The 14,144-nt window shown below is 43.9% G+C and overlaps 1 protein-coding gene across 11 annotated transcripts in view; it reads left to right on the forward strand.

The window, feature by feature from the left end:
• The first annotated feature begins 3,638 nt into the window (after positions 1 to 3,638).
• WDR20 (WD repeat domain 20) overlaps positions 3,639 to 14,144 on the forward strand; it is a 75,891-nt gene continuing 65,385 nt past the window's right edge. For 5 of the 11 annotated variants that reach the window (XM_036253154.1, XM_036253160.1, XM_036253065.1 and 2 more), the window contains exon 1: positions 3,643 to 3,918. In XM_036253154.1, the coding sequence (XP_036109047.1) occupies positions 3,670 to 3,918 (249 nt within the window). In that variant the 5' untranslated portion in view covers positions 3,643 to 3,669. Of the gene's footprint in view, positions 3,919 to 14,144 lie in introns of all 11 variants that reach the window. The other 6 variants (XM_036253094.1, XM_036253110.1, XM_036253119.1 and 3 more) reach the window with 3 other exon arrangements.

Here is a 14,144-nt window from a genome sequence, read left to right on the forward strand (position 1 = left end):
AAAGAAGGTTCTTTCCCAGGAAGAGAAGGAGCTCAGGGTGACGTGGCAGTTTGTCTGGAATGCAGGTTTCTGCAGTAAGAAAGAACAGGCTGAGAACTGCTAGATGCACTTCATATGGCTATTGCGAGTCACTGAAAGTTTCTGGGCAAGAGAATGCAGTGTCTAAAGTATGTCTAAAGAAATTGATTTGGCCAGGCCAGTGTAGCTCAGTGGATTGAGCGCCGATCCATGGACTGAGAGGTCCCAGTTCAATTCCCGGTCAGGGCACTCACCCGGATTGTGGGCTCGATCCCCAGTGGGGGGCATGCAGGAGGCAGCTGATGGATGTTTCTCTCTCACATCCATGTTTCTATCTCTCTCTCCCTTCCTTTCGCTCTAAAAAAATAATCAAAGAAAACACATTTTAGCCTTGAATGGTTTGGCTCAGTGGTAGAGCATCGGTCAGCGGACCAATGAGTCGCAGGTTCGAATCCGGTCAAGGGCATGTACCTTGGGTGTGGTTTGTCCCCAGCCATGGTTGGGGTTGTGCAGGAGGCAACCATTGATGTGTCCCACTCACATCGATGTTTCGCTCTCTCTCCCTCCCTCCCACTCTATCTGTAGATAAATGGAAAAATATCCTCAGGTGATGATTAAAAAAATATACATATATGCCCTGGCCGTTTTGGCTCAGAGGTTGGAGCGTCGGCCTGCGGTCCAGAGAGACCCGGGTTCGGTTCCCGCTAAGGGCACGTACCTCGGTTGCAGTTTGTCCCCGGCCCTGGTTGGTCGTGCGGGTGGCAGCCACTCGATGTGTCCCTTCACATCGATGTTTCTCTCTCTCTCTCTCCCTCCCGCTCTATCTGAACAAAAAATGGAAAAATGTCCTCGGGTGAGGATAAAAAAATATATATATACATATAAAAATATTTTTTTAAATGTTTAAAAGAAAATTAATTTGGAAGTTGTTTATAAGAGAAAAGTTGAAAGAAAAAGTAAAATTAAGAACTCATTTATAAAGCCATTATATAATAATTCAAGTTTAAAGAAAAAGAAAGGGAACTCATAAGGTTTACAGACTGATGAATTTGAGGCACAAATTCCTGGTATGAAACTGAAAATCAGAAATGAACTTCAGGTCAGGCCCAGTTACATAGATTCAGATGTTATGTACTTAATACTTTAGTATGGGGGAGGGAAAGTGACAGGAAAAAAAGTATTAAGAATAGAGATTATTCAAAGGCTTTGGATGGGACAAAGTGAACAACATATTGTTATTGTGATCACAATAAAATGTCAAGTTTATATAGAATAAGACCCTAATAGGATACCTGAGGCAAACAGGTATTATGGGTAATTGAAAGATGTGGTTGAGGACTAATAAAATTATTTTGTTTTAGCCTAGCCGGTGTGGCTCAGTGGACTGAGTGTAGTCCCATGGACTGAGAGGTCTCAGTTCAATTCAGGACAGGGCACATAGCCGGGTTGTGGGCTCCATTCCCAGAAGGGGGCGTGCAGGAGGCAGCCGCTGAGCCAAACCGGCCAGGGCAAAAAATTTTTTGTTTTAATTTCTGCTTGCTGAGTTTTTTTTTCCTCCAAAAATATTATGCCTTTTCCCCCTTGATAATGGGAACACAGCTGAATTATTTTTAGATGATTCAAGATGTTCACTGTCCCTCAAGGTGATCATTATAAATACATATGTATTTTCTTTTAAATTTTCTCTTGCCCTGGCCGGTTTGGCTCAGCGGTTAGAGCGTCCGCCAGCGGTCTGGGGAGACCCGGGTTTGGTTCCCGCTAAGGGCATGTACCTCGGTTGCAGTTTGTCCCCGGCCCTGGTTGGTCGTGCGGGTGGCAGCCACTCGATGTGTCCCTTTCACATCGATGTTTCCCTCTCTCTCTCTTCCTCTCTCTCCCTCCCACTCTATCTGTACAAAAAATGGAAAAATGTCCTCGGGTGAGGATTAAAAAATAAAAAATAAATAAATTTTCTCTTGATTGATTTGAGAGAGAGAAAGGGAGAGGGAGAAATGGAAACATCGATGAAATAAAACACAGATCAGCTGCCTCCTGCATGCCCCCCACTGGGATCAAGCCCACAACCTGGGCAAGTGCCCTGACTAGTAATAGAACCAGCGACCTCTTGGTGCATGGGTTGATGCTCAGCCACTGAGCCACACCAACCGGGCTCATCCTGGTATTTTAAGACTTCTGATATCTACTTGACTTTTAGGTAAATGCAGATAACATCAAAAGAATAATAACAACAAAAATTTAAAGTATTTTATTAGGGAACTATTAATTAAGTAGAATGTTAGTGGCTTTTTGACAACATGTACAAAGGATACAGGATGTTAGTGTCAAATGCATTATTACATCACTGGCACAGTTTCCACTGGCATCTATCTACTTGCTTTGTGATACATAAGATGTTTATGATTTAGACTCCTCTGACTTTAGGATTTACCCCCCTCCACTTCTTTTGTGACCCTACAGCTATGATGTGCACTTAAAGGAATAGCTCATTCTTGCTGTAACAAATGTCCCCGTCCCGGAATTCTATCAGAATGTTTGTGACTTCGGAAACTTTCTTATTCTAGTGCAACATGCCAAAGGAGCCCAGGCATAAAATGCTGTTTCACTTTCAAAACGTGTGCCTGTCCTTACAAACCTAGACACGGTACAGTATATGCACAAAACTATGCCTGGGAAACAATTTCGCAGATTCCACTTGAGCCTCTTTAAAAAACATATCCGTCTCTAATCAAAGGTCTCTTAATAAACGTTTAAGAGAAGTGAATCCTGACACTGATGTTTCTCTCTCTCTCTCTCTCTTTCTCTCTCTCATCCTTCCCTCCCTCCCAAAAATAAATAAATAAATAGAAGAATCCTGCTTAAATTGTCCCCCCATCTCTGAACACCTGGTGAAGACAAACTTAACGGAAGTGCCGACACAACCTCCTTTTCTTAAAATCAGCCACCGCTCACTAGGATCCGTATGCAGGTGGCTGACCTGCAAACACAGGTGCTGTGTGCATGTATACACTGCTCTCCCTCCACCCCGCCTAAAAAGGATGGTGAGCGCAAAACTGAGGTCCTCCCGTACCTTCTCGGAAACTGGCGCAGGGAGGTGCGGAGGGGATCCCGACGGTCGCGCAGGGTGGCCGGGGGCACGCCCCTGGGGAGGGGAACCGCCCCGCCCCTTCCGAAGGCATAACGTTGGGCCTTCGGCGCTCCCTTCGCGGCAGAAGGCGGCGGCGGCCGACTCTTTCTCAGCTCCTCCGAGTCCCGGGGTGCCTCGGCGCACGGCCTCCCCGAGCTCACCTCTGCGCTCCCGACCGCGGCTTCCCCAGGCGACTCCGGCCGGGCCCAGTCGGCGGAAGCCGGCGCACGATTAGCCCGCCTCGGGGCGGAGCCGGCCTCACCTGCGCCGCTGTGGGGCCGGCCCAGGCCGCGCCCAGGGGAGGAGCCTGCGGACGTCCCGCCGCGTGGAGCGCGCCAGGTGAGCACGCCTGCGCAGTCGGGCCGTAAACAAGCCCGCCCCTTCCCCTCGGCCTGCCTCCGCTGGGCCGGCTCGCGGGTGGGAGGGGCCAGGAGGAAGGGGCGGGGGGGAAAGCGCGAGCCCGGGACGGCGCCTGCGCGGTGGGCGTGATCCGGGCACTTAGGGCAGGATGAACGCTGCTTTCCAAGATGGCGACGGAGGGAGGAGGGAAGGAGATGAACGAGATTAAGACCCAATTCACCACCCGGGAAGGTCTGTACAAGCTGCTGCCGAACTCGGAGTACAGCCGGCCCAACCGGGTGCCCTTCAACTCGCAGGGATCCAACCCTGTCCGCGTCTCCTTCGTAAACCTCAATGATCAGTCTGGCAACGGCGACCGCCTCTGCTTCAATGTGGGCCGGGAGCTCTACTTCTATATCTACAAGGGGGTCCGCAAGGTACCGACCCGGGCGTCACCGGGGCCGCCAGCGGCGTGGGCAGAGGCCGGGAGCAGGGCGGTGACAGCGGGGGGCAGGGTGGCCGATCGGGGTGGCTGTCGCGCTTACTTTTGAGTGGGCCGGTAACTCCACCGGGGTGCTCCTGAGGAAGGGGGATTCTGGAGAGCAGGGTGGGGCAGTGGAAGGGCCGTGGGGTGCGGGGTTCCGTCCCGGAGGCCCCAGGGCCAGCTGCCTCCCCTCCGGCAGCGTCCGGCAGGCTCCGGCAGGCTGTGTGACACGGCCGGGGAGCGGGCCTGCGAGTCCCCGGAAGAGGTGGGGTGGCAGTCGGCTGGCTCAGACGGCCTCGCCTCCCGGGAGGGCTGGGAGCCTCGCTCAGGGTTAGAGAACAGGCGGCTGGGGAAAGCAGCGGGACCTAAGACGAGGTCAGAGAGGACCTGCCGGGCAGGAAGGGCTACTTCACCTGCTGCCGCACTGACACTTCCTGGGAGCCTCTGCTGCTGGTGTTAACGCTTGCTCTTTACAGAAACGACTGGGGGGACGGCTGTCACTGCCTCCGCCGGCAGCCTTCCTCCGAGAGGGTGTCCCTTTCAGTATGGGACGGCTAACTACTCCAGTGTGAGTCGAAATGACGTTTTCAGTGAACTAAGCCGGTTCATAAGGGTTCTGTGTGAGTGTGCCCAGATCAGCCTCGTCCAACAAGTCAGACTGTGTCCCAAACAGGGAGGGCTATGCCTTAAAAGCTACTTTTACAAGAACCATTCCTGGCGGGCAACTTAAGAGGAATTCTGTGAAGGATGTAATCATCCTTTAAAAATATCTCTTGAAAAGAAGCAACTTATCAGAGCTTTTCTTTCATTAGCAACATAGCTTTGTCCTCATTGAGAACTGCTTTTGACATTTGTGGTCTTTGACTTGACTCTTGGAAGAGGGAGGAAATTAATGCACCCCACAACATCTAGGCATGGGAAAAGGTGGTAACAGATTAATATCTAAATGTCCAGCTAGTGCAAAAATAAATTGTACGTATTGAAGAGGGAACATTCTCTAAGATTTAGTATATCCAGAATGGTAGGGAATGACAGTGGTATCTAAATGTAGCAAGTTGTCTCATTTGTTCAAAGTGAATCTTGTTTGTTTATAAGTGTACCACTGTGTTTGAGACGTATTGTTATAAGTTAGTGACAGTAAATCGCTTGACTTTTTTTTTTTCTCTTTGGAACTGGAAAAGTGTGAAGTCATTAGTTGTCTAGTAGTAGAGGTTTTAGTCCTAATCCCAGTTTTGTCACTGACTTATTGGGTGACCTTGGACGAGTTATTTAACTTCTATCTGCACCTCTTTGAAAAGAGAACATCACAATACAAACATTTAATTTATAATATAATGACTGTAATGAACTTTAATGCCCTGAACTTTAATGCCCATAACTACTATTATGTAAATATAGTTAAAATAAGCATTAAGAGTAACTGTCGTCCTGGCCGGTTTAGCTCAGCGATTGGAGCAGCCTGAGGACCGAAGGGTCAAGGATTCGATTCCCAGTCAAGGGCTCATACCTAGCTAGGTTGCAGGTTTGATCCTGCACGTGCAGGAGACAACCAATAAGTGTGTCTCTCTCACATTGATCTTTCTCTCCTCTCTCTCTCACCCCCCCTCCCTCCCTTCCACTCTAAGAAGCAGTGGAAAAAATATCCTTGGGTGAGGAAAAAAAAAAAGTAACTGTCAAACAGGAAGTTGCTGTGTTAACATTGATACTAGGACCGAACAGATCAGCCTTTTCTCTGGAAATAAGTTTAGCATTTTAAGTTATTACAATTTATTTGTATAAAAATAAGCAAGCGCTTAAAAAATAAATTTACTAGCAATTACTAGTATAAAAAAGGGTATTACCGCCCTGGCTGGTTTGGCTCAGAGGTTAGAGCATTGGCTCAGACCAATGAGTTGCAGGTTCGATTCCAGCCAAGGGCACATACCCCGGTTGCAGTTTGTCCCTGGCCCCGGTTGGGGTTGTGCAGGTGGCAACCAGTTGACGTCTCTCTCTCTCACATCCATGTTTTTCTCTCTTTCTCTCCCTCCCTCCCACTCTATCTGAAGATAAATGTAAAAATATCCTCGGGTGAGGATTTAAAAAAAAAAAGGGTGTTACTGCCCTGGCCAGGGTTGCTCAGTGGTTAGAGCATTGGCTGCCCAATGAAGTTTCGCGTTCCATCCCTGGCCACAGATGGGTGCTTTCCGGAGGTGGCCAGTTGATGTGTCTCTCTCACATCAATGTTTCTCTGTGTGTCTGTTCCCGCCCCTTCCACTCTCTCTTAAAAAAAAAAATCAGCCCTGGCCGGTTTGGCTCAGCGATTAGAGCGTCGGCCTGCGGTCTGGAGAGACCTGGGTTCGGTTCCCGCTAAGGGCACGTACCTCCGTTGCAGTTTGTCCCCGACCCTGGTTGGGTCGTGTGGGTGGCAGCCACTCAATGTGTTCCTCTCTCTCTCCTTCCCACTCTATCTGAACAAAAAAAAAAAAGGAAAAATGTCCTTGGGTGAGGATAAAAAAAATAATAATAATAATTAAAAAAAAAAAAAAAAAAAAAGGTAATGCCCGACCATTGTGGCTCGGCGATTGAGCATCAACCCATGCACCAAGAGGTCACCAGTTTGATTCCTGGTTAGGGCACATGCCCAGGTTGTGGGCCAAATCCCCAGTGGGGATTTGACATGCAGGAGGGGGCCACTCGATGTTCTCTTTCATCGATGTTTCTATCTCTCTCTCCCTCTCTCTTCTTTTCTCTAAAATCAATAAAGAAAAAAAATATTTAAAAAGTTTTCTTTGAAAGTATACTATTTCTGAAGCATTCTAGTGGGAAACCTTATCTGGATCAGATAACCCTGGTTTGCATCATAAAAACAGGTCTCTTGATGGGAACTATCAAAATAGTGTTCTTTTTTAGTGGGATACTGTTCAATGAAGGGTAAACTAGGAGAGCTTTTTAAAACTCCACCGACCTGGTGGAGTTTTATTTATTTATTTTATTTATTTATATTATTTATTTATTTTTAAACATTTTAAAAATATGTTTTTATTGATGTTTTTAGAGAGAGAGGAAGGGGGAGAGAGATAGAAACATCGATGTGAGAGAGAAACATCAATAGGCTGCCTGTGCACACCCCTATGGGGATCCAGCCGGCAACCCGGGTATGTGCTCTGGCCTGGAATTAAACTGGGACCTCTCAGTCCATGGGATGACTCTCAATCCACTGAGCCACACAGACTGGGCCCAAAAATTATTTTAAACAAGACAAAATCTTAAACATGTAAATTTGCCTTTAGCGGCACAATTTATATGAGCACTTTAATTAAAATTTTATTTTTATGTGTTAATATCTTATAATTCATTTATATCATATGGTAGACATTTCAACTCTTTTTTTTTTTTTTTTTTTTATCCTCACCCGAGGACATTTTTGCATTTTATTTTCAGACAGAGCGGGAGGGAGAGAGGGAAGAAGAGAGAGAGAAACATTGATGTGAAAGGGACACATCGAGTGGTTGCCACCCACATAACTCCAACCGGGGCCGGGGACAAACTGCAACTGAGGTATGTGCCCTTAGCGGGAACCGAACCCAGGTCTCTCTGGACCGCAGGCTGTCGCTCTAACCGCTGAGCCAAACCAGCCAGGGTGACATTTCAACTCTTATCTAGCCATTGTAATTTAAAATTTTTTCCATGAATGAGTTTGCATTTCTTATTTCTGAGTATAAGTGATTCTTTTTATGACTCTATTTTCTGATTTTAAAATAGAGCAGATAGTGTTGTTTCTTAATCAGAAACCAAAATTTACTTTTTGGGGTTAGTAATAAATCTGTTTTTGACAGTTGGTCATTTTGACTATTTTTTTCATTTTTTTTCTTGGGGGACATAAAAAGTTTTACAATTTTCAGATTATTCAGAAGTTCTGATTTGGGTGAGTACATTCAACTTAAATCTGTTTGTAAAAGAAGTGAAAATAGGTCTCCTTAAAAACTTTCTGCAAGGAAGTATGGAGTCATGGGAACGGAGTGGATGAGGAGGTAGTCTACATCAAAGCAGAGATCTGTAATCTTGGCCCTTTTAAAACATGGACAGGTTAGGTTCTCGAGCTAGAAGGGACCTCAGAGTTGGTGCATCCTCGCCCCTCAGAGGACACAAGGGCTAGACAGCACGTGCAGATCTGTGCTAAGGTTTCTGACGAGAAGGGAACGGAGGCACAGCTGACTCAGAACTATCTCACTGAGAAGAGGCTGATCAAGATTTTTGGTCACACGGATGCCATGTACTCCAAGCATTTCAGAGTTTACCCCAGCGTTTTGCCAAAGCAATCCTGTCAGGTGGATGAAAGCATCTTTCACAATCCAAGTAGTTCGAAATGGGGTTTCTTGTGTGAGATGTAGTTTGGTGAATTTATGTTGCTTAACTAAAGATAATGTGAACATTGATTTAATACTGATAATTTAAAGATTTGAGTGACTACCATGATAATAATCATGCTAGGTAAAGTGATGTGGGGTATCCAAGGATGAGTAAAACCCTGTCCCTCCCCCAAAGAACTTTCAACTACTAGCTTTCAGGCCTCTCTGTATCATGCTTTGCTTTCCTCTTTATTTATTCATTTATTTTTTTTATCCTCACCTGAGGACAGTTTTGCATTTGTCTTCAGATAGAGTGGGAAGGAGAGAGGGAGGAAGAGAGAGAATCATTGATGTGAGAGAGACACATGGCTGGCTGCCACCCACACAACCCCATGGGGCCAGGGACAAACTGCAACCGAGGTACGTGCCCTTAGTGGGAACTGAACCTGGGACTCTCTGGTCCGTGGGCCGATGCTCTATCCACTGAGCAAAACTGGCCAGGGCTTTGCTTTCCTCTTTAAAAAAGAAGTTGTTTTGGGATAAAGATGCCAAAGGTAGCCGGGCTTATTGGACCAACCCTTTCATTTTATGGAGATTTGTTTTTACATAAATGTGAAGGACCACCATTTAGATCTCAGCCGGAACATCATTTCCTCAGAAAATCCTTTGAGTCCCAGGCCAGATCACTTGTTTTCCCTATTTCATGTTCTCAGAGCATCTTGTACTTTGCCTTTCTAGCACTTTTTAAAATTTGTCATTCTTTGGGTGATAATCTGACTGCCTTTTCTATAAACAAAGCTTCCTTAGGATAGAGGCCATGTATTTTGTGCCTTCACTGTCTTCCTAGTGCCCAGCACTGTCCAGCATAGAGTAGGCCCTTACTGTTTACTTGTTGAGTAAATGATAGAATAAAATGTCCATGTCTATCTATGTCATACTTTTAAAAAGATCTTTAGAAGCTGAAAAACTCAGTTTTGAGTCCAAAAGTAACAGGTGTTTTTAGTAGCTCACATTTTTAAAGACATTGAAAGTTATTGTTGAAAGGTTACAAATGAGCTTTCTTACAACTGGGAAGTTATGTAGCAAGTGATAGTGAAATAATGGAGAGGAACCAAATAGTGCAGTTTACTTTTGATCTACTTATGTCCAACCATGTTAGTTACCAGATCTATGCACTAACCAACACCTTTGAAAATTTTTTTTTTCTTTATTGATACTAGAGAGAGAGAGGAAGAGAGAGATAGAAACATCGATGAGAGAGAACATTGATTGGCCACCTCCTGAATGCCCCCCTTGGGGATCAGGCCCACAACCTGGGCATGTGCCCTGACTGGGAATCAAACTGGCGACCTCTTGGTGCATGGGTCAACACTCAACCACTGAGCCACACCAGCTGGGCACGAACACCTTTTTAAAGCTATACAGACTCAGAATTACTTGACATTCAAGTCAGAGCCCCACCCCCATCTTGAGATTCCAGGCCACAAGTGTGCTGCCCAGAGATGTTATTGAAGCAATTTCTACAATAGGTGGGACACAGAATTAGATGGCTTGCAAGGCCTTTTCAACTCCTAAAGTTGTATGATTCTGTGCTCAATTATTTTTATGTTTTTACACTTTAAAAAAAGTTATTGATTTGAGAGAGAGAAACATCGATTTATTGTTCCATTTATTTATGCATTCATTGGTAGCTTCTTGTATGTGCCCTGACTGGGGATTGAACCTGCAACCTTGGCATATCAGGATGATACTAACAAACTGAGCTACCTGACCAGGACAATACTTTTTAAAAAAATACGTTTTTATTGATTTTTTAGAGAGAGAAGAGGGAGAGAGAGATGGAAACATCGATGTGAGAGAACGTCAATTGGCCGCCTCCTGCACGCCCCCCACTGGTGTTTGAGCCCACAACGCAGACATGGGTCCTGACCAGGAATTGAACCGGGACCTCTCAGTCAATCGGTCGCCACTTAATCTACTGAGTCACACCGGCTGGGCAGGGCAATAATTTTTAAATGAAAAGAAATTCATCTTTCTGTTGGGAAGATGTGTTCATGGATTCATTGCCTACTTCTTTTTTTTTTTTTATCCTCACCCGAGGACATTTTTCCATTTTTTGTTCAGATAGAGTGGGAGGGAGAGAGAGGAAGAGAGAGAGAGAGAGAAACATCGACGTGAAGGGACACATCGAGTGGCTGCCACCCGCACAACCAACAAGGGCTGGGGACAAACTGCAACCGAGGTACGTGCCCTTAGCGGGAACCGAACCCGGGTCTCTCTGGACCGCAGGCCGGCGCTCCAACCGCTGGGCCAAACCGGCCAGGGCTCATTGCCTACTTCTTGAATGGGAATTGGGAAGTATGGAGTGTTGTGAAAGCAGGTGAAACACATTGTGATTATAGGTCTTTCTGTTGGAAGAAGCTTTGTACTCACCATGCTGAGATGAAGCTGGGGCCGGAAGAGTCCATTAGTAACAGCTAAAATATTTTTAGTGCCAGAGTTATCCAGGACAGTGATGGGTTGACTTGGGAGAGAATTATCATTTGGTATGGAAAATATTCTCTTTGGCAAAGACTGCAGGACCACCTGTTGGTGACTGAGGAATTCATGCCTTATGTGGGAGGGTGAACTGGATGCCTTTTAAAGGTTTTTTTTTCCTTTCCCACTGACTGGTTTTAGATACTGGACTGCTCCAGAGAAGGTCATGTTCTTCATACCTTTCTCCCCATTTGTAATTTTCACACCTCTGTGCTCCCCATTTATAGTTTTGAAAGAGGCTTAGAAGTCTGGAACTTTTACATATATATATGTTTTATTTTGAGAGAGAGAGAGGAAGGGAGAGAGAGAGGGAAACATCGATGTGAGAGACAGACATCAATCGTCTGCCTCCTGCATGCCCACCACTGGGGATCCAGTCACAACCCTGGGTGTGCCCCTTGACCCGAAATTGAATCAGGATCTCTCAGTCCATAGGACCAGCTCAATCCACTGAGCCATACCGGCCGGGCAGAAGTCTTAAACTTTTTATATCAAATTTACTTGGAAAATTTTTGTATTCAGTAGGTACATGTGGAATTGAGTGGAAACCTAGAATTTATTTCCATTAAGGGCTACTTAATGACTTCTGAAATATTAATAAAGATGTAGTTATTTGACTGTAGAATCTCTTATACTAAGGAGAAAGAATCTTCATTTATCACTCACAGCCAGCTTGAGAACCTCATGTGATACCTTGGTTCTCTTGACCTTGAAGCAGAGGATGGTGATGTGGTTTGAAAGACTCCATGGGTGGATATCAGCAATGGCAAGAACCTTCCAGAATATGTCAGTGAAATCCATGAGATAGTCAGAATGTCGTTCCTTCAGCAAATATATGGGGCACACCTACCAGATACGAGTTACTTTTCTAGATGCTGGGTGTAGACAAAGTCTCCACCCTCAAAAAACTTGTCACCTGTTTATTATCGTTGAGTTCATCTGATGACTTTATTTAAGTGTTTATTGTGCTCTGGTAGAAAACTTGAACAAGGATCAAAACATAGTGGATTTTGTCACTGACTATTTTGGTCAAATGCCTAAAGAACCTTGTTTTAAAAATATATGTGAAGATTGTTGTAGCCTGGTATTTGATGTCTTGGAGAACAATTTTATTTACATGTATATTTTTAAATAAATTTTTATTGATCTTAGGAATGGGGGTAGAGAGAGAGAGAAAGAAACATCATTCAGTTGCCTCCCTTATGCACCCCAACCCAGGATCGAACCTGCAACCTGGGTATGTGTCCTGACTGGGATGACGCTCAACCAACCAAGCCATACTGGTTTTTAATGAGGTTAGTTTGTGAAGAAATATGAAATGTGGCCCTATTTGGTTATTTAGGAGTAGATATCACAAATAGAAATAACTTTAACTGGTAGACATTCTCAGTTTTAATTTTTAGGACATTTTAAGTGGTTTGAGAATATTAGTGACAAGTTACCTTATCCTGTTTGTTTGTTTTTTTAAACCCTCATTCATCAAGTTATGTACATTGCAGAACTGTTTGTTATGTACAAGGTACTGCTGTCTATCGTGGATAACTTGAAAGTGAATTAAGACATTTCAGGTCTGTAAGGAGCTTGTGATTTTGTACTGATAATTGAAACAAAGTGGAAGGCACGTGCTCTGCACAGGGTATAAGCAATACAAGTGTCAAGTGGAATTAAGGAATAAAGGTGAAGTGTTTCTCTGCCTAGTAGGAAAAGAATATTGGGTTGGATTTCAAATAGATGATTTGCCCTGAAATGATGTATACAGGTCATATATTTGTAAATTTTCAAACTTGTAGCATTATATTTCTAGTTTCAGAAATGCTTTATCTTAATTTCTGATTGAGCTTTAGTTGGCAATTGTCTTTTAGCATTTCCTTAACTTCACAGCTTCTCTACCAATTAATGATTTGTAAGTTGAGTAATGTTTTGCATTGTCAGTTTTATTTTGTAATATGGATTTTTAAAAAGTAGGGTATATTGTAACTAAACACATACCAAATCAATATATGCTATACTTTATCTTGTTTTGTAGCAGTTGAAAAATGGACTTGAAACTGTAGATTTTATAAGCAGCAGCAATCATTCATGAGGAATGGGTTTATAAGGTTTTTATATTTTAAAAGAATAGAAATATTTTAACATGTTCTCAAGTAACCACATTGTGACCTGAAGCTGTTCTTTTAGTTGGTTCACAACCAGCTCACTATTGTATGGTGCCTTTTCCCTCCCGCCGTAGCAAAAAAACTGTACACGTGTTCATTTTCTTTACTTACTTTGATCTGCATTTCAGAGGATCTGTCTTGTCTTAATGTTTCATTTAATAAATATTTAGTGGTTTTGTGAAAAGCTGTATACTAGACCAGGAAATCAAAGTATGAGACATAATTCCTGACCTTGAGAGGATTATCATTTAACCAAGGAGACAAGATATTCACACATTCATTCATTCTATCAAGATTAAGTGAGTGCCTGCTCTTGACTGTTGTTGAGACAGAATCTCTGCCATCAAGGCGTTCACAGTCCAGTAGACTAATAAATGGCTTATTCATTCAGCTAACATTGGACTTGCAGACCCAAAGACAAATCAGACTTAGTCCCTGGCCTGAAGTGCCTACAACCTAGCACTGAGATGTGCAGATGGTATTTGTTCTTTTCGACAATACTCACTTACTAGGGCTTCTTAATCTGAATAGAATTTGGAGGGTGTGTCAACCTAGATGGGTTTCATCTTTATTTTTACAATCTCAACTGAATTTTGCCCTGGCCGGTTTGGCTCAGCGGTCAGAGTGTTGGCCTGTGGTCCAGAGAGACCCGGGTTCGGTTACCGCTAAGGGCGTGTACCTTGGTTGCAGTTTGTCCCTGGCTCGTGTACCTTTCACATTAATGTTTCTCTCTTTCTCTCTTCCTCTCTCTCCCTCCCACTCTATCTGAACAAAAAATGGAAAAAAAATGTCCTTGGGTGAGGATAAAAACAACAACAACAAAAACAAATACAATCTCAACTGAATTTTAACACGTCTTTCAATTGTGAATATAGACAACAGATCACAGTAGTAACAGATCCATGACTTTCTCACCAATGAAAATCACAGATGTTTGCATATCATATTATGGTTTTTGCAGATATCAAATAACATTGACACTCATCACTACTTTGAAATTAACAATTGTTCATGGGTCTGCTACTAGAGTTTGTTATTCTTTATGTGAAATAAACTTTTTAAAATCCTGAATTTGTTTAATATAGTGTAACAATTTAAATATGATTGATTGCCTTCGTAATCTTTTATATTTAAAAACATTGTGAGAAGGAGTCCGT

This window comes from Molossus molossus, unplaced genomic scaffold, assembly GCF_014108415.1.
Source record: "Molossus molossus isolate mMolMol1 unplaced genomic scaffold, mMolMol1.p scaffold_m16_p_1, whole genome shotgun sequence".
Lineage (NCBI taxonomy): Eukaryota > Metazoa > Chordata > Mammalia > Chiroptera > Molossidae > Molossus > Molossus molossus.